Source organism: Pristiophorus japonicus, chromosome X, assembly GCF_044704955.1.
Source record: "Pristiophorus japonicus isolate sPriJap1 chromosome X, sPriJap1.hap1, whole genome shotgun sequence".
NCBI classification, from domain to species: domain Eukaryota; kingdom Metazoa; phylum Chordata; class Chondrichthyes; family Pristiophoridae; genus Pristiophorus; species Pristiophorus japonicus.
In genome coordinates this window covers 34,324,250-34,344,912 of record NC_092010.1, presented here as the reverse complement: position 1 = coordinate 34,344,912, position 20,663 = coordinate 34,324,250, and the positions used below count along the sequence as shown (strand labels likewise).

Sequence of the window (20,663 nt, the reverse complement as noted above, 5' to 3'; positions counted from 1 at the left end):
TTAAGAGGGTCATGAGTGAATATAATTGAAACAAAACTTCGAACCGAGTTCGAATGAAAGGGCATATCCAAACATTAACCTGTCTTTTCAACCTTACTGTACATTCACAAGAACATAAGAAATAGGAGCAGGAGTAGGCCATTTGGCCCCTCGAGCCTGCTCCACTATTCAATAAGATCATGGCTGATCATGGACCTCAACTCCACTTTCCCGCCCATCCCCATATCCCTTTGATTCCCCCAGACTCCAAAAATCTATCGATCTCAGCCTTGAATATACTCACCGACTGAGCATCCATAGCCTTCTGGGGCAGAGAATTCCAAAGATTCACAACCCTCTGAGTGAAGAAATTCCTCCTCATCTCAGTCCTAAATGGCTGACCCCTTATCCTGAGACTGTGCCTCTAGACTCTCCAGCCAGGGGAAACAGCCTCTCAGCATCATATATTTAATCTTTTTAAAACCTTAAAAAAGATAAGGCTAGAAATGAGTGATAATAGTAAGTGCTTAACACATTCAGAAGATGTTCCTCTGTTCATTATTTGAACAGAGACGTTGACCTGATTAAAATAATTGGCTGATCTGATTGGTTCTGAAAACCTCCAATCCTAGCTGGAAAGCAAAGTGTTTTCTTATGAAACGTTGGCGAGCTGACACATTCAAATGCTGTCGTCTTGCAAAGCTGACAGTTGGCATGTATGCTAATATCTCTTCTCGCTAACCTAGCATGCTGAGTGAGACCACTTCTAACAAACCCTCCTGCCACCACGACTGTGATCAATTAAATTAACACAGACTGACAATCAAACCTGGGACCATCCTGGTCTGACTCTTTTAAATACTGGCGACTGCCAATTAAAAGTCAAGCATGACTGTAAATTAACAAGTTTTAAATGAAACTTAATAAATCAAATTAAAATTCTGTTGCCGGGGGTGATGATGCACTCCAGTCCCTCCGGCGCCCACCTCTCGTGGAAGGCCGCGAGTGTACCGGTGGACACCGCGTGCACCATCTCCAGGGACACCCTGGCTCGAACGTAGAGAGGCAGGCAGTCGGGCTGAACGACCCCCTCGACTGCCCGCTGCCTGGACCTGTTGATGGCCACCTTGGCCAGGCCCAGGAGCAGTCCTATGCGGAGGCCCTCCGACCTGCCCGCTCCCCTCCGCACAGGGGGACCAAAGATCAGGAGTGTGGGACTGAAGTGCAACCAGAATTTGAGGAGCAGCCCCTTCAAATATTGGAACGGGGTTGCAACCTGACACACTCCACATAAACATGGAACACGGACTCCTCCAGGCCACAGAAATTGCAGGCAGCCTGGGAGTCCGTGAACCGATTTAAAAACCTATTGCACGGGACTGCCCCGTGCAACACCCTCCATCCTGGTCTGTGTGCCTGACTTGCACCCCAGCAGCATGTTTAATAACTGGGCCTTCAGGACGCCAAGGAAGCAACCAATGGCTAATTCCATGCTCCATGTAGAGGGCAACGATGGGACGGAGCACGTTGCAAGAAATCATGGGTGAGCATCAGCAAGTTCTTGTTGTTGTGGTTGTTTTGTATAACACATGTTCGATGCTTTCATGCTTTTCAGACCGGAGGCCGCTTTCGGGCGTTCGGTCGTCTTCTTGATGATATTAGCTGGCATGTGCTCGGTGAACGAGCGCACACAGACACGTAGGTTGTCATCAAGTTCCTGTGAGGTGTTCCTCCTCCCCCCAACCCCTGTGAGTGCTTCCCCACTCGGCGAGTTGAATCGAACCTTGATGGGGAAATCTTAAAAAATAGAAAAAACAGGGCAGATAGCATGGTAATAAGAATGGTGGCTTTAATCCTTGTAATATCATCTATGTACAACACTCGCTCTCTGTGTCACAGCACAAGGAAATATAACATTTGATTTTCCAGTCCAAACGACTGTGAGAAAAAAATGTTAAAATTCAACTTTATCTCAATTTGCATTTTAGATAAAACTTTCTTTTATTTGTTCTTGGAGTGTACGTGACACTGACAAGGCAGGGTTTATTGCCCTTCCCCAGTTGCCTTGGAAGTCAACCACATAGTGTGAGACGAGAGTCACTTGTAGTTCAGACCAGGTAGGGGTGACCAGTTCCCTTTTCCTTTAAATTGGGTCTTTATGACAATCTGACAGTTTTCATGGACATTTTCTGGTGCTAGGCCACAAATTACGAAATGTCTTAAATTCAATTTCACAACTTGCCATGGTGGGATTATTAGCTATTGGTCCAGTAAAAGAAAGACAGACTTGCATTTATATAGTACCTTACATGTCCTCAGGATGTCCCAAAATGCTTTACGGCCAATGAAGTACTTTTGAAGTGTAGTCACTGTTGTAATGTAAGAAACGCGGCAGCCAATTTGCGCACAGCAAGCTCCCACAAACAGCAATGTGATAATGACCAGATAATCTGTTTCAGTGATGTTGGTGGAGTGATAAATATTGTTCAGGATACCGGAGATAATGCTCTGCTCTTTGAAATAGTGCCCTGGGATCTTTTACCTCCCTCTGAGGGAGCAGACATAGCCTAGGTTTAACGTCTCATCCGAAAGACAGCACCTCCGACAGTGCAGCACTCCCTCAGTACTGCACTGGAGTGCCAGTCGAGATATTTGTGCTCAAGTCTCTGGAGTGGATTTGAACCCACAACTTTCTGACTGAGAGTGCCACCCACTGAGCAAAGCAACCAAGAATTTCAGGTTTCAATATTAATGTGCTTTTATTCCCCTCTAAAGTGAGTTTACACACACACACAGGAGTTTAAAACAGAAGAAAATACCTCGAAAGCACCCAATATGGAAGAAACACCACAATTAGGGGGAAAGGAAATCATCATCATAGGCAGTCTCTTGGAATCGAGGAAGACTTGCTTCCAATCCTGAAGTTTTTTGGTGGTTGAACAGTCCAATATGAGAGCCACAGTCTCTGTCACAGGTGGGACAGACAGTCATTGTGGGAAGGGGTGGGTGGGACAGGTTTGCTGCACGCTCCTTCTGCTGCCTGCGCTTGATTTCTGCATGCTCTGGCGATGAGACTCGAGGTGCTCAGCGCCCTCCCAGATGCACTTCCTCCACTTAGGGCGGTCTTTGGCCAGGGACTCCCAGGTGTCAGTGGGGATGTTGCACTTTATCAGGGAGGCTTTGAGGGTGTCCTTGTAGCGTTTCCGCTGCCCACTTTTGGCTCGTTTGCCGTGAAGGAGCTCCGAGTAGAGCACTTGCTTTGGGAGTCTCGTGTCTGGCATGCGGACTATGTGGCCTGCCCAGCGGAGCTGATCGAGTGTGGTCAGTGCTTCAATGCTGGGGATATTAGCCTGAATGAGGACGCTGATGTTGGTGTGCCTGTCCTCCCAGGGGATTTGTAGGATCTTGCGAAGACATCATTGGTGGCATTTCTCCAGCAACTTGAGATGTCTACTGTACATGGTCCATGTCTCTGAGCCATACAAGAGGGCGGGTATAGTGTATGAGGGGCTCACTTTTTGTGTATGGGGCTTACATTAGTATATGATTATCCACCTTCTCAAGGGCAATTAGGGATGGGCAATAAATGCCTAGCCAGCAACACCCACATCCCAGGAACGAATCAAAAGCACACTCATTGGTCTTGTATGTGTGTATCCAGCCCGCAGTTCCAAAAAAAATGGACATCCCTGCCCTACTGCAAAGTATTTTTGGTAGAGAATCACCATGCACACCCACTGTGCCAGAAAATGGCAACCTAAAAGGGGATGGAAGTTAAAAAGGGAGGTGGATAATTTAATCAGTAAAAACCACCTTTCAGAGCCCTCTGATAACCAATTTTGTGCATGATGCCTGATTTAGTCTATCCACAGGCTAAGAAATTGTGGTTTTTGGGGCAAGAAAGCGGGCATCTTTAATAAATAACGGATAGCCTGACCAAACGAAAAGTGAACCTCAGTAATTAATATACAAAAAAATGATATATAATTGTGTAGTCCAGCAGTGTCTCCAATCGCTGAAAAGCAGGTAAGGCTCCTTTAATAGAACATTTCGTGTGATGACGCTTCCATCCAAAACTTCCTGGACCAATGGTGTGGGGTGTGGGTGGAACTGAAAGAGCGCGGGAAAGGCAGTGTAATGGCGCGGTGCTAACTGTTACATTGTTGCAATATTTGTCAGTTTCAATCGCGGCTGAAATTAACCGACGCTGCGCCAGATCGCCAGGAGTGAGCCGCCGATCCGCTCGCCGGCCACTGACCAAGGGGTGGGGGGCAAACTGAGAGGATGGACAGTTTCCAGAAAGTCGAGAAGATCGGGGAAGGGACGTACGGTGTGGTTTACAAAGCCAAAAACAAAGACACGGGGGAAGTGGTGGCCCTGAAGAAAATCCGACTCGACACGTGAGTGATGAGAGGCCGGGAGAGCGATCGTTTCAGGCCGGGGATATACGGGTCTCGGCGCAGACACAACCGCCTTTTGTGCTTTGTTCGTCCTGGTTTTGTGTAAAACTTTTCTTCTGTTTGTGGTGGGGCAGTTCGAAGTTTTTTTTCAAATATTGGATTCGGCGTTTTCTGCCCGAGTTCTGTAACACTCTGGAATGTAGATCGCGTTTAATTGTAAGCGACAGGCCACGTAATCTGATCTGTGACCAGTCCTGTCCACATACCAAAAATCAGGGAAATTAAAAAGGGCACAGGAGACACAGAATCATGGTTACTTCCGAATGAGGGACAAGGCAGTCATCCAATCCAGTTTCCGCATGATGACATGACATTGAGTGCTCCATGAATGTTCCCTGCACTCTGATTTGATGAATGCCTTGGATTCATTTTGTGGCTTCTGTGATGACTCGGTTCAGAGGTGCACCACCTGATGTGATCTGGACCAGGAAGATCTTCAGCTTTTGCTTCTTTGGGCACAGTTAGCTCATCTCAGCTGGGGTGTAATAAGAAATAGGAACAGAGTAGGCCATACGACCCCTCGAGCCTGCTCCACCATTTAATACGATCGTGGCTGATCCATAACCCTTTATTCCCTTATCATTTAAGAAACTGTCTATATCGTCTTAAATTTATTCAATGACCCAGCTTCCACAGCTCTCTGAGGCAGCAAATTCCACAGAATCACAACCCTCTGAGAGAAGAAATTTCTCCTCTCAGTTTTAAATGGGCGGCCCCTTATTCTAAGATTATACCCCCTAGTTCTAGTCTCCCCCATCAATGGAAACCTCCTCTCTGCATCCACCTTGTCAAGCCCCCTCAATAAGATCACCTCTTATTCTTCATAAGGGGGCACGAAGATTGACCTGTGGGAGCTTGGGGAAGTGAGGAGAAATGCGAGCCAGGGTAGCCCAACGGGTTCCTGCTGGACAGTGATGCCGTGTGGATGTGGGGAAAGGACAGCTGGCATATCTTCCCCCGCCCCTACAGTTGAATGGTCTGACACTTGCTCTCTCGGCTCACTTAAGAAATCTGGTCACTTGGTTGAGATCAGATTATAGAAACATAGAAAATAGGTGCAGGAGCAGGCCATTCAGCCCTTCTAGCCTGCACCGCCATTCAATGAGTTCATGGCTGAACATGAAACTTCAGTACCCACTTCCTGCTTTCTCGCCATACCCCTTGATCCCCGAGTAGTAAGGACTTCATCTAACTCCCTTTTGAATATATTTAGTGAATTGGCCCCAACCACTTTCTGTGGCAGAGAATTCCACAGGTTCACCACTCTCTGGGTGAAGAAGTCTCTCCTCATCTTGGTCCTAAATGGCTTACCCCTTATCCTTAGACTGTGACCCCTGGTTCTGGACTTCCCCAACATTGGGAACATTCTTCCTGCATCTAACCTGTCTAAACCCGTCAGGATTTTAAACGTTTCTATGAGGTCCCCTCTCATTCTTCTGAACTCCAGTGAATACAAGCCCAGTTGATCCAGTCTTTCTTGATAGGTCAGTCCCACCATCCCGGGAATCAGTCTGGTGAATCTTCGCTGCACTCCCTCAATAGCAAGAATGTCCTTCCTCAAGTTAGGAGACCAAAATTGTACACAATACTCCAGGTGTGGCCTCACCAAGGCCCTGTACAACTGTAGCAACACCTCCCTGCCCCTGTACTCAAATCCCCTCGCTATGAAGGCCAACATGCCATTTGCTTTCTTAACTGCCTGCTGCACCTGCATGCCAACCTTCAATGACTGATGTACCATGACACCCAGGTCTCGTTGCACCTTCCCTTTTCCTAATCTGTCACTATTCAGATAATAGTCTGTCTCTCTGTTTTTACCACCAAAGTGGATAACCTCACATTTATCCACATTATACTTCATCTGCCATGCATTTGCCCACTCACCTAACCTATCCAAGTCACTCTGCAGCCTCATAGCATCCTCCTCGCAGCTCACACTGCCACCCAACTTAGTGTCATCCGCAAATTTGGAGATACTACATTTAATCCCCTCGTCTAAATCATTAATGTACAATGTAAACAGCTGGGGCCCCAGCACAAAACCTTGTGGTACCCCACTAGTCACTGCCTGCCATTCTGAAAAGTACCCATTTACTCCTACTCTTTGCTTCCTGTCTGACAACCAGTTCTCAATCCACGTCAGCACACTACCCCCAATCCCATGTGCTTTAACTTTGCACATTAATCTCTTGTGTGGGACCTTGTCGAAAGCCTTCTGAAAGTCCAAATATACCACATCAACTGGTTCTCCTTTGTCCACTTTACTGGAAACATCCTCAAAAAATTCCAGAAGATTTGTCAAACAGGATTTCCCCTTCACAAATCCATGCTGACTTGGACCTATCATGTCACCATTTTCCAAATGCGCTGCTATGACATCCTTAATAATTGATTCCATCATTTTGCCCACTACTGAGGTCAGGCTGACCGGTCTATAATTCCCTGTTTTCTCTCTCCCTCCATTATTATGAGGGGGCTTGACAAGGTGGATGCAGAGAGGATGTTTCCACTGATGGGAGAGACTAGAACTAGAGGGCATGATCTTAGAATAAGGAGCTGTCCATTTAAAACTGAGATGAGGAGGAATTTCTTCTCTGAGGGTTGTAAATCTGTGGAATTCTCTGCCCCAGAGAGCTGTGGAAGCTGGGTCATTGAATAAATTTAAGACAGAGATAGACAGTTTTTAAACTGATGAAGGTATAAAGGGTTATGGGGAACGGGCAGGGAAGTGGACCTGAGTCCATGATCGTATTAAATGGCGGAGTAGGCTCGAGGGGTCAAATGGCCTACTCCTCCTATTTCTTATGTTCTTGTCACAGGAATGCAAGGTAGACATGGACAAAGAATGCTATTTAACTCCCAAGATCATCCATTCAGAAAAAAACTCTCCTCCTTCGAGTCACAGTAGCCAGCTGTTTTTTAACTGGTTCCATGGCTTTTGCCTCCACTACCCTACCCAGAAGTCCATTACACATGCCAGTTACACGATATACTGACTCAACACTGTCTTGCGGATGAGACGTTAAAACAAATCCCAGTCTGCCTGCCCAGGTTGACTCTCTTGATCCTATAAACAGTATATGAAGAAGAGCAAGGAGTTCTCCAGGTGTCTTGTCCAACATTCCTCCCTCAATTAACACCACCAAAATTTTATGAACTTGTTATAGAAACCCTGGACTTCCCTCCTGAAACCTCACCACCTCTCTCTCCTCCAAATAACGCTCCTTAAAATCTATATTATTGACCAAGGTTTTGGTCACCGGCCCTAAAATCTCCTTGTGTGGTTCAATGTCAAATTTTGTCTGTGTCTTGGGACGTTTTACAACATTAAAAGTGCTATATAAATGCAAGTTGTCACAAGGGTTTTGGTATATTTTGTTCTGTGATCAATCAAGTGTGTTTGTGGGCTATTGTTTATATGGGGGAACTGTGAGCTACATTTTTCACCCAATCATCCATGCCACCTTGACGTTCTAGATGTCCAAATCCAGTGTAATGAACCAGCCTTGCTGATCACCAACTGCTTAACCCAGGGGCTCTGGCAAAGAGGGTATGCCCACTGCAAGACTGACTTCCCCTCCAGAGTCCTCGGTGGGTGCAGGAGCCCTCACTCCCTCGAGCTGTTTCTCCTTTTTGTCACACAGTCCCCTCACCACTTTGTCCTGTGTCATGCACACGGAAGGAAGCCCTTCCATTGCATGCCGAGGAGTTCCGAACCAAGAAGGTGAACTATTTGGACACACCTACTGAACCATGGTGAGTCGCCGTGTCCCAGGCTCCATTCCTGGCCTCTGCTGAGTTGGCCCTGGTTTCAGCCAGGACATTGGTGGAGACATAGGCAAACCTCAGTAAGTGGAGTCACCATCATGTTTAACAGTACTCGTATTACCCAGTGCAATACCTGGGTTCTTCCACTCATTGCTATGGTTTTGTCACTTGTGTAGAAACTGGAGTGTCTGCTGTTCTTCGCTTTAATATCCTCCTTTTTTTAAAAAAGGTCTTTATTTCGTCAGTTTAATGCACACCAGGTCCTATGTGTAATATCATCATGCATAGTTGGTTGAATAGAAATGTGACATAGAAACACAGGCTCTTGCAGATATTTTGACGACGCAGTGATGATTTTTAAAATCTATTTATTCATTCACGGGATGTCGGCGTCACTGGCAAGGTCGGCATTTATTGCCCATCCCTAATTGCCCTTGAGGAGGAGGCGATGAGCAGCCATTTCAGAGGGCAGTTAAGAGTCAAGCACATTGCTGTGGGTCTGGAGTCACATGTATAGGCCAGACCGGGTAAGGGCGGCAGATTTCCTTCCCTAAAGGACATTAGTGAACCAGATGGGATTTTACGATAATCCGATAGTTCTATGGTCACCATTATTGATGCTAGTTTTTTCTTCCAGATTTATTTAATTAACCTGAATTTAAATTCTCCAGCTGCTGTCGATCATCTCCACATTAATAGTCTAGGCCTAATAATAACCTACGAAATAGGAGTAGGCCATTTGGCCCCTCTAGCTTGCTCCACCATTCAATAAGATCATATCTGATCTGGGCCTCAACTCACTACCCGCTCCCCATAATCCTTGACTCCCTTATTCAAAAATCTGCCCATCTCCACCTTAAATATATTCAATAACCCTCGGGATTACCAGCCACGTAACTTAACCACTATGCTACCGTTCCCAGTACACGTGCCCCATGTACAAGTGAATTTAATGTGCCATTTACTGTGATTCCTCACTCCTAATTGGCCAGTTAGGTGTAGTCTATCTTTGTGAGCAAACGCAAGATGCATGACTGTGCAGGGGACACGTAGACCCTCCGCCCCACACACACTGCCTTTGCTAAAGTTTTGCTGTGAGCAACTTTAAAGGGGTGAGGCACTTAGCCGAATTAGCAGGTGATCCCAAGTATTGTAACTCCACTTCTTTCAGGCAACAGGATGAGAGTATTGAGGCTTCAGACTTTTGCACATCGGTGTGCAATGTTCTTGTTAACAACTGACTGGGTCCATTTATTTGACGTGTGAAGAAAATTAATGCTGCTTTCTTCTCTCTATAGTTGTGCTATGCGGTTAATCATCATCGTCTTGCTAATGATCACTTATGCATGCTGTCTTTCAGGGAAACCGAGGGAGTGCCAAGTACAGCAATACGAGAAATCTCCCTTCTCAAGGAACTCAGCCATCCCAACATAGTCAAGTAAGGACTCCGTTTTGTGGTATATCTTGAGTTAAAGGAAACATTTGCTGAAAAGAAATCCCTTGCGTTCTTGTAGCACCTTATGACTTCTCGACCATCTAAAAGCACTTCACGCTCAATGAACTACTTAGAAATGCAGTGATTGCTTTGTGGGCAAATGTGGCAGCCATTTTGTGAAAAGTAAGATGCTATGAGCGGCAATGAGATATATGTTTGCGCAAAGTAAGATCGTACCAGTGGCAATGGGACGAATATTTGCGCAAAGTAAAAATGTATTAGCGGCAATGAGACGAATATTTGCGCAAAGTAAGAATGTACTAGCAGCAATGGGATGAATATTGCACACAGTAAGATTGTACTAGCAGCAATGAGATGAATATTGCATAGTAAGATCGTACTAGGAGCAAGTCCCTGGAATTCTGTGCCAGCTCAAAGCCGGTTTATGTGACTAATCCTACCAAATTGAGAATGTCAATTCTGTGGCACTTTACCAAGTCGTCTACATATAATTACGTCGCAAGAAAAGTGCGGTAGCAATAATTTTTAGCTATAAAAAATCCTCAAGTTTATTGAACGGCACTTATAGTCCTTTAATTCGGAGAAGAGAAGATCAAGTGCAGCAGCCAAATGGGAAACCAAGACCCGGATCAATCAGGCAAATTCGCCAGTTGCCAGCTGTTTGCAACCATATAATCTTGCCTGACGTTGGGGGGAGGCCCTTTGACCAAAGATTGTTACCCCTAGATATTAGCCTTGAAATTTGGTGCGTAGCTGCAGGTGGAGGTCTTATCCATGCCACCCGCACCCCTGTGAAAACATCCTATTTACACTGCCGCACGTGCTGCAGCAGGGCCTCTATAACTGAAGATCGGAAGCACTGCAGCACCAGCCAGGTAACTGCGGCAGGGGGGCAAACTCCAGGCCGGTTACCACCGCCTCGGAATCGCCAAGCATTGGGGTCACTGCCTGTACCTGACTGCCCAAATGCTGATTATTAACAACGGCAACATGTTTATATAGCGTCTTTAACGCAGTAAAATGTCCCAAGGCACTTCGCAGGAGTGTTACCAGCCAAAAATTTGTGCCGATCCACATTAGGACGGGTCAAAGAGGTAGGTTTTAGACAGCATCTTAAAGGAGGAGAGAGATGCAGAGAGGTTTAGAAAATAAGAACATAAGAGATAGGAGCAGGAGTAGGCCATACAGTCCCTCGAGCCTGCTCCGCTATTTAATACGATCATGGCTGATCTGATCCACTTCCCTGCCCACTCCCCATAACCCCTTATCCCCTTATCGTTTAAGAAACTGTCTATTTCTGTCTTAAATTTATTCAATGACCCAGCTTCCACAGCTCTCTGAGGCAGCGAATTCCACAGATTTACAATCCTCTGAGAGAAGAAATTCCTCCTCATCTCTGTTTTAAATGGGCAGCCCCTTATTCTAAGATTATGCCCTCTAGTTCTCGTATCCCCTATCAGTAGAAACATCCTCTCTGCATCCACCTTGTCAAGTCCCTTCATAATCTTATACGTTTCAATAAGATCACCTCTCATTCATCTGAATTCCAATGAGTAGAGGCCCAACCTACTCAACCTTTCCTCATAAGTCAACCCCCTCATCTCCAGAATCAACCTAGTGAACCTTCTCTGAACTGCCTCCAAAGCAAGTATATCCTTTCGTAAATATGAAAACCAAAACTGCACGCAGTATTCCAGGTGTGGGCTCGCCAATACCCTGTACAACTGTAGCAAGACTTCCTTACTTTTATACTCCATCCCCTTTACAATAAAGGCCAAGATTCCATTGGCATTCCTGATCACTTGCTGTACCTGCATACGAACCTTTTGTTTCATGCACTAGGACCCCTCAGGTCCCGCTGTACTGCAGCACTTTGCAATTTTTCTCCATTTAAATATTAACTTGCTCTTTGATTTTTTTTCTGCCAAAGTGCATGGCCTCACACTTTCCAACATTATGCTCCATCTGCCAAATTTTTGGCCACTCACTTAGCCTGTCTATATCGCTTTGCAGATTTTTTGTGTCCTCCTCACACATTGCTTTTCCTCTCATCTTTGTATCGTCAGCAAACTTGGCTACGTTACACTCGGTCCCTTCTTCCAAGTCGTTAATATAGATTGCACACCGGTGGGGATACTGTACCCGTACTGTTAACTGGGGACACCTCGCTGTGTGCAACTTGCCACCACTTTAAGCAGCCCAGTTTAAAAAGTAGTAAATTCTCCCCTGTGGCCTACATGCAGCATTCCCGAATGGAAAAGGCTAGGGTGAGCAACATGCTTTATCCTCTTATCCGATGTGCCCCTGCAACAGACTGGTAGACTGTGTGAGAGCAGTGTTGGATTGGTTTTGCCCTCGTTGTTTTTACTGCTCACCATCGACCAGAAACTTAACTGGACCAGCCACATAAACACTGTGGCAACAAGAGTGGGTCAGAGGCTGGGTGTTCTGCGGCAAGTGTCTCACCTCCTGACTCCCCAAAGCCTTTCCACCATCTACAAGACACAAGTCAGGAGTGTGATGGAATACTCTCCACTTGCCTGGATGAGTGCAGCTCCAACAACACTCAAGAAGCTCGACACCATCCAGGACAAAGCAGGCCGCTTGATCAACACGCTACGCACCACCTTCAACATTCACTCCCTCCACCACCGGTGCACCGTGGCTGCAGTGTGCACCATCTACAAGATGCACTGCAGCAACTCGCCAAGGCTTCTTCGGCAGCACCTCCCAAACCCACGACTGCTACCATCTAGAAGGACAAGGGCAGCAGGTGCATGGAACACCATCACCTCCAAGTCACACACCATCCTGACTTGGAAATATATCGCTGTTCCTTCTTCGTCGCTGGGTCAAAATCCTGGAACTCGCTCCCCGACATAACTGGGAGCACCTTCACCACACGGACTGCAGCGGTTCAAGAAGGCGGCTCACCACCACCACCTTCTCGAGGGTAATTGGTGATGGGCAATAAATACTGCCTTTGCCAGCGACGCCCACATCCCGTGAATGAATTTTAAAAAAAACACCCACCCCTCCAAACAGGTAGGTGGCGTGAGGCAAAGGATGGATTTGTAGTGAAGGATTTTGAAATCGATATGTTGTGGGGTTGGGAGCTAAAGCTTTTACTTGTGTATAAAATGTGTAATGTAGTTGGCTGGGGTGGCGTTAATAACACGAGTCATTTGTGGTGAGGGTGATGCTGCAGTTCACTCACCTGTCTCGATCCCACTCTTACGACGGTCCCGAACTCTCCACCACCCATCTCCGACTTCCCAGCTGTGTCCTCATGCAGTTCTCGTAGTAAAGTCCAACTTCTCATTTTCTGGAAATCCGTGGTGACCAATAGGCCCTAGTCATGGATTCTGCCTTGAATTGTGTTTCCATCGCCAGTAAGTAATCAATCCTTGTAGCATTCTGCGACTGGAAAACAGAGTTACCTGTTGGTCAAGTAAAGCAGCCAGGACCCGATGGGGTATTTTGAGCTTGTGCAGGATTCTACTTGAAATTTGAAACGGTTGCTGTTTGAAGGTGGGGCTGCTTCTCTCATCTGTTTGAAGCATCTTGTGGGTGAACTCATGAGGTGGGGGTCATCTTCTATGCAGATACAGCTGATGTAATTCCCGTGGCTCAATTAAGACCTGTCATTTCAGCTTTTAGATTTGCAGCAAAGCTACTGAGCTGTGGGTGTTGTCAGTGAGTGGCTGTGCATGGTACTGAATCTCCTGGCCTTGGATACCTCCTGGCCAGTATCTCGGGTGGAACTGAACGCCAGTCAGTGCCCGATGCTGCATAACTGCTCAACATAACCGCTGAGAAGGACTGTGACCAGTTTTGAGGTCTGAAATGGCAGCTCCATACAGAGCTGGGGGAAATAGCTGTAAACACGCGAGCATTCCTGCAAGGTAGGAGACATGTTTAAAGGAAGGCCTTTACATTGTTTACGTGTTTCCTTTATGGCACCAACTTGCCTCTTTAAGTCAGTTGTTGCAATAGCTGGGACGAGAGGTGGAGCGTAATGACTTGTTGCACCTGGCCCTGAAAAAACGTGGACTGCCGTTTTAATTCTTTTGGAAAGCTGGTGTTTGAAGTTTCTCACCAGGTGCGCTGTTTCCTCCCAGCTTGAGAGAGTTCACGGGTGACCAGCGTTAATTCTTTGACCAGTTCCACATTGACTGCAGTTTGAATGTGCGTCAGGCAGTATAAATGCGTTTCGATTGCAAGCATTCCTGTTTTTGTGATGGGGCAAATGAAGTGTAAATAAAAACTGAAAATGCTGGAAGTATTCAGCCGGTCGGGCAGCATCTGTGGAGCGAGAAACAGCGTTAACGTTCCAGGTCGATGACCCTTTCTCAGAACTGGGAAAAGTTAGAGAGATATAACGGGTTATAAGCAGGTATAAGAGCAGAGAAAGGGGGCAAGGAGGAAAGAACAGAAGGGAAGGTCTGTGATTGGGTGGAAGGCAGGATTGATTAAATGACAAAAGGGATGATGGGGGCAAGGCAAAAGGAGGTGGTACGTGAAGCAACAAAAGGTGGGTCTAGAGGAGCTGTAAATGGCAACAGCAGCTGCTGTCTAGAAAAAATGGGAGTGGTGGTTATGACCGTAAATTGTTGAACTCGATGTTGAGTCTGGAAAGCTGTAAGTGCCTAATCGAAAGATCAGGTGCTGTTCCTCGAGCTTCATTAGAACAGTGTCAGAGACTGAGGACGGAGTGGGGAGGAGAGGGAGTGAGGGGGTGAATTAAAACGACAAGTGACCGGAAGCTCGGGGTCACGCTTGCGGACTAAATGGAGGTGTTCAGCCAAGCGAGTGTAAATCTGGACGACGCGCTCTCTTGTCGTGCTCTGACCATATTTGCAGTTCTCCCCAGTGTGCAATGGAACTCTTTTCATAAAGGACCTTTACAGCTAACCGGGAAGCCTTTAATCTCATCGGCCTGGGCTGGGCTCGGGGAGTGTGACAAGTGACCGATCCATAAAGGATGTTGTTAATTGTCTTCCTTGAGAGTTAGGCAATACTGTCCTCACAACAACAGCTTGCATTTATATAGTGCCTTTAACGTAGTAAAACGTCCAAAGGAGCGTAAACAGACAAAAAAAATCACTAGTTTTACATTTTGTTGCAAAATAAAAACAAACAGTGAGATTTGCCAAATGTATCTTCTAAAATGACTTAATCTATTGTTCCTACAAACCTTGGTACTTTGTGACCATACAAAGTGAGTGAGGACGAGGTCATTGTGGAGAAGAGAATTGGGAATGACGTTGGAGCCCATGACTGGATTACTAGTATTCCTCTTTTCCCTTCCCCCCCCCCCCTCCCACCCCCTCCTTCAGGTTACTTGATGTCATTCACACGGAGAATAAACTCTATCTGGTCTTTGAGTTCCTGCATCAGGATCTGAAGAAATTCATGGACGTCTCCTCGGTCAATGGGATCCCATTGCCACTCGTCAAGGTAAAATCACAAGGTTTCATAGGCCAAAGATAAAATGGAATGGAGCAAGAACTGCTAGAGGGGATGCAGTGTACCCCCTAGTATGCGCTTTGCTGTACGACGGCTTAATATATTGCATTGTGGCTGTATCTGTGGTGCAAATTAAATGTCTTAAAAATGGCTTCTCCACCCTATTAAAATGCCATACATCTATTCCTCAAAAGATCTTTGGCAAGCGCTCCATTGGGTTAATCCTACGATCAGTGGGGAGCTGCACTCAAGCATTTCGCATTCTTGGGAGATCCCAATGCTCTTTCGCAGCCAATAACTTACTCTTTGAAGTTTTGTCATCGAGGCAAACACAGCAGCCAATTTGCACAGAGCAAGGATGCACAAACCGCAATGAGATCAATGACAGTTTGATCTGTTTCTGATGGTGTTGGTTGAGGGATAACTGTACGGAAAATGGCTCTGCTTTATTTCGAATGTTGCCGTGGGTACTTTTACATCCACCTGAACGCCTTAACCAAAAGACAGTAGAAAAAGTGGTTTTTAAAACGATGTGCTAATGTGGGTAGCGCAGTAATTATGCACTTCATCAGTTCATGGTACAGCGGAGAATGCATCTTGTATTCCAAATGGCACGGCATTCGCTGATGTGTAAGTTGAGGATCCTGTGTAGTTCCATACACTTGGGTTAGTATTCTTCATTGACCGAGGCGGGAAACCATCCTTGTGGGGCGGGGGGGGTTTGGCTGGAAAGGGCAGAATGAGTCAGAAGACATGTTGGGCATTCTATTGAGGCAGTACGTGGTGCCTCTGGGTGTTTGGGGTGGGGGGGGGGGGAGTATGGGCCTCCGCAGGAAATTGTCCCATCCCATACCTCCCGACTCTCACCTCCAGGCACAACCTGCACCACATGTAACATGTGCTAACCTCCCATTGATGGTGAAATGTTTAACTCGGCAAATCCTCTGACCTAGTGTGTGAGAAAGTAGTCAGTGCTGCTTCTAAAAGAAAAGTAGGTTTCATCTTATTTAGTGTATGCGTGCAATTTTTCCAATAAGATAACGACCCATCACCTCTTATTTTAAGGGGATTTTCTGATCCAGTTTTATTTTACCAACCCCAAGCCACAACCTATTGTAGCTGTGCTGCTGGCACTTTTGTTCCAGCTTGTGATCTTTCAGCCCACACACAATCTGGAGTTTAGCTACATGCCCATGTGACCCAGAACCTGTGTGTCATTTCCTCTGGTGGGGCGGGCGGGGGAGGAGGAGAAATCCAGAACAGGGGCCATTTAGGAGTGAAATCCAGAAACACCTCTTCACACAAAGGGTAGCAGAAATCTGGAACTCTTCCCCTGAAAGGCTGTGGATGCTGGGGGACAGTTGGAGCGTTCAAGACTGAAATCGCTAGATTTTTGTTAGGTAAGGGTATCGAAGGATAGGGAGTTGAGGTACAGATCAGCGTTGCGCTAATTGAATGGCGGAACAGGCTTGAGGGGCTGAATGGCCTCCTCCTGTTCCTTTGTGTGTATGTTTTATACATTATTTCATTAGATCCAAGCATACAAATGATCTTCAGTGTGTTCACTAATGTAACTCCCCTCCCACCACTATATAGGGAGGGCCCTTCTTCGAATTGCAGGGGATACCTTTCACTGGGTGGGGGGAGGACCACATGCAGATCCAGCACTGGTGTTGACATTTCTGAATCACTCAGGGCCCTGTTTAAAGCTGCCCGCTCTGGTCTCACATCCCTCTGTTGCACGTGAGTTGAATCTGTTCTCTAAAACATGGTCTTCTCTAGGGACAGGGGCGATGTTCTTTTCACCTCTTTTTGAGTGCGAGCCTTGTCATTGCTCTTTGAAATTCAAACCGGAAGACAACTGCTGGGAAATGAGTTGGGGAAGATCTCGATATTCCTGCTATTTCTTTGCTACTTTTACAGCTGTGAATATTCACCCCCTGAATATTATTGCTTCATTTTTAACTGCAAGGTTATCTTAATGTGTTTAATTTTGAGCCCTGTGGTAAATACAAACCCCTATGACCACAGTACTCGCTAAGCACCTGATCTTGGTAGCTAAGTAGTGTGAGGCCTAGTTAAAGAAAAGTGAGATTTGCATTTTATATAGCACCTTTCACCACCTCAAGACGTCGCAAAGCGCTTTACAGCCAATGAAGTACTTTTGAAGAGTTGTAATGTAGGATACGCGGCAGCCAATTTGCGCACAAGCAAGCTCCCACAAACAGCAATTTGATAATGACCAGTTAATCTGTTTTTTTGTTATGTTGATTGAGGGATAAATATTGACCAGGATACCGGTGATAACTCCCCTGCTCCTCTTCAAAATAGTGCCATGGGATCTTTTATGCAGACGGGGCCTCAGTTTAATGTCTCCTCTGAAAGACGGCACCTCAGTGCAGTGCTCCCTCAGCACTGCACTGGAGTGTCGGCCTATTTTTGTGCTGAAGTCTCGGGCATGGGACTTAAACCCACAACCTTCTGAGTCAGAGGCTACCCACTGATCCACAGCTGACACTTACTATTTGAATGGGCTTCTGGGATTGCCAAATGAAGTTGGCTTAACAGCCGTGGGATGTTTTGCTATTGGTTCTATTTCTCATTAGCTGGAGTACAGTGGTTGGTGTATGGTATGTTTTCTTGTGCAGGTTAATTATTGTGGGTTTTTCTCACATTCAGAGTTACCTATCGCAGTTGCTGCAGGGGCTCGCATTCTGCCACTCTCACCGGGTGCTTCATCGTGACCTGAAGCCCCAGAACCTGCTGATCGATGCCGACGGTGCCATTAAACTGGCTGACTTTGGACTCGCGCGAGCTTTCGGAGTGCCCGTTCGCACGTACACCCACGAGGTATGTCGCTCCCAGAGCAGGGTACAGTGGCTCAGATGGGTAGCCAAGTGTCACTGGGTGCGAACTGTTAGTTATGCTGCAAGTCGTGTGATCGTTCCTGGGAGCTGGGGAGGGGGTCACAGGTCGCAAGCTATAATGGGCAACCAGAGGCAGGAGCCCATTGGTTCTGTTTGGTCACAGTGCCTGTCAGTCAAACTCCTTGTGCTGTTCAGCGGCACCGAGTTTAATGGACTATGTGTACTTTTCTGTTCAAGGCCCATTTGCTGGTGGCCTTTGAACTCCCCCCTAAAATTATTTTTACTTACCTTGCATTGTAACCAAAATAATATGAAATGGACCCTCTTAATATTGAACAGGATTTGAGCAGATGTAACCAGTCTCCAAGGGTTAGATACTGCCTGATGCTTCCACAGATGATACCTGACCTGCATTTCCAGCATTTTCTGTTTTTTGCCAAGGGGTGGAGCCTGGGGAAATGGGGAGCAACTTGAGATTGAGGGGGAAGTATTTGTGAAACTGAAGGCAAGCGATTATTTCCTCGTTGTGGAATTCTCGACAATTCCATCACTGAAGACACAATCTTCAAACATTATTTTCTTCCATTGTCGGGGACTGCATTATTAATAAATATTAGTGTACGGACTCGAACATCCACTGTCTGAAAAGCCCGGGGGGAGAATATAATGAGTTTGAAATCTTGTGGTTGTTTTTTGCAGGTTGTCACACTGTGGTATCGAGCCCCTGAGATCCTCCTGGGGTGTAAATATTACTCCACTGCAGTAGACATCTGGAGTCTTGGCTGCATCTTCGCAGAAATGGTAACAGATTCTAAAGTTAGTGCAGCTCTGTGATAAGATAATGATTAAACTGAGAAATGCATCAAAGATCCACTTTCTTTATAAAAAAAAATATCATTTTATTCCTCTTTGTATCTCCTCTTCTCGATTTCCCCCCGCCAGCCCTTTCCACAGGCTGTACATCCTGGACATGGCCAAGGGGGGCCATTAACCGGTCCAGGCAGCGGGCGGTCGAGGGGGTCGTTCAGCCCGTCTGCCTGCCTCTCTTCCGCAGTGACATTCGAGCCAGGGGTGACCCTGGAGATGGAGCACGTGGTGTCCACCGGTACGCTCGCGGCCTTCCGCGAGAGGTGGGCGCCGGAGGGACTGGAGTGCATCATCACCCCCGGCAACCAAATTTAAATTTGAACCATTATTGCAAATTAATTTGTTTAATTTTTCGGTTTTAGCGCCCCCTTAATAAGGGGGCTCTTGATTTATTGTTTCAACCAAAATAGTTGTACATCCTGGACAGGGGCTGGAGAGGAAGATGCAGTATTTGTCAGCTTGGCGTTATGGCCTGGCAATATGGAGGTGTTGAAATGTAATACAAAGTGGGGTTCTTGCTAGTTTTCCCCCTCCCACTTGCCAGGAAGTCGTAAGTCCTCAAACCAAACTTTTATCAGGAGCCGGTCTGATCTGAATGCGCATTGAGCTGGACATTTGAGCAGCAGTCCCAGAGGGAGTGATCGATCCCATCTTTAACTAACACGGCTCTAATGATGAATGCTTTAAGGACATGGGTTGATTTTGTTTGCACACTCGTCAGTTCCCCAATTCCGAGAAATTGACATGCTCTGTGGTTGTGTATCTTTGACCAGTTTGACATGATCTTAAATTTTGGAAATTGTCCAGGGAACAAATTCCACAAGTGTGTCTATTAATCTATTGTCTATTTAAGGAGATGAGAAATTTCTGAGGGTTGTAAATCTGTGGAATTCTCTGCCCCAGAGAGCTGTGGAGGCTGGGTCATTGAATATATTTAAGGCGGAGATGGACAGATTTTGAGCGATAAGGGAGTAAAGGGTTATGGGGGGGCGGGCAGGGAAGTGGAGCTGAGTCCATGATCAGATCAGTCATGATCTTATTGAGTTGCAGAGCAGGCTCGAGGGGCCAAATGGCCTCCTGCTCCTATTTCTTATGTAATTGTTTGGATACAGAATGACTTGCACTAGCTTTATATGCTTAATGTAATGTGATCTCTGTGGTCTTTGAGGAGGTTTGAGAATCTATGTAAGACACTTTTGCACTATATAATAGTGCAGCCAACTACAGGCATATGGGTCTCCTTCTGCCACTACACCCCATAGTGTGAACCAGTCCAGCGATCTAATCCCAACAGCATCATAAATCCACAACGGTGGTGTGAGGATAAGGGAGCTGCTTTTAGTAGTATATGTGTGGGGAGAGGGTCCTGCAGGTTGCTCCCTGTGAGTTTTACTATAAAAGAACCTAGCAGCTCCTTGGCCTGAGTGTCGAGCCAGGAGCGTGGCACATGGACGTCGGTTCTCTGGAAAAACCCAACTTGATGCCCGTGTCACATTTATAGCAAACGGCATGGCGGGTGCAGCCAGGGACTACAGCAGCTGGGACCGAGGTCCCACATATTTAACGCAGAACGTTGCTGGGAGTAAGAAAGATTTGGAGATGCTGTACGATGCCAACAGGTATGTCAGATTAGAGTTCATGGCACACGTGACGTGCCCACTTGTACTAAGCAAGTTGTTCCCAACATCTGCCCCACGTCTGTATTTCCCGGTGGTGCCCATGGAGGGAGAGGACAAAACAAATAATTTTCACGGTTGAATCTCTGGTCTATTCTGAGTTGGCAGATCTTGCCACGAT

At 46.4% G+C, this 20,663-nt stretch overlaps 1 protein-coding gene across 5 annotated transcripts in view; it reads left to right on the top strand.

Moving 5' to 3' along the window:
- The window catches only part of cdk2 (cyclin dependent kinase 2), a 93,354-nt gene that overhangs the window by 60,134 nt on the left and 12,557 nt on the right, over nt 1-20,663 (top strand). For 3 of the 5 annotated variants that reach the window (XM_070869570.1, XM_070869571.1, XM_070869572.1), the window contains exons 3-6: nt 9,568-9,645; nt 15,003-15,123; nt 17,812-17,982; nt 18,699-18,815. In XM_070869570.1, the coding sequence (XP_070725671.1) occupies nt 9,568-9,645; nt 15,003-15,123; nt 17,812-17,982; nt 18,699-18,815 (487 nt within the window). Of the gene's footprint in view, nt 1-4,103; nt 4,380-9,567; nt 9,646-15,002; nt 15,124-17,811; nt 17,983-18,698; nt 18,816-20,663 lie in introns of those variants that run through there. The other 2 variants (XM_070869569.1, XM_070869568.1) reach the window with 2 other exon arrangements.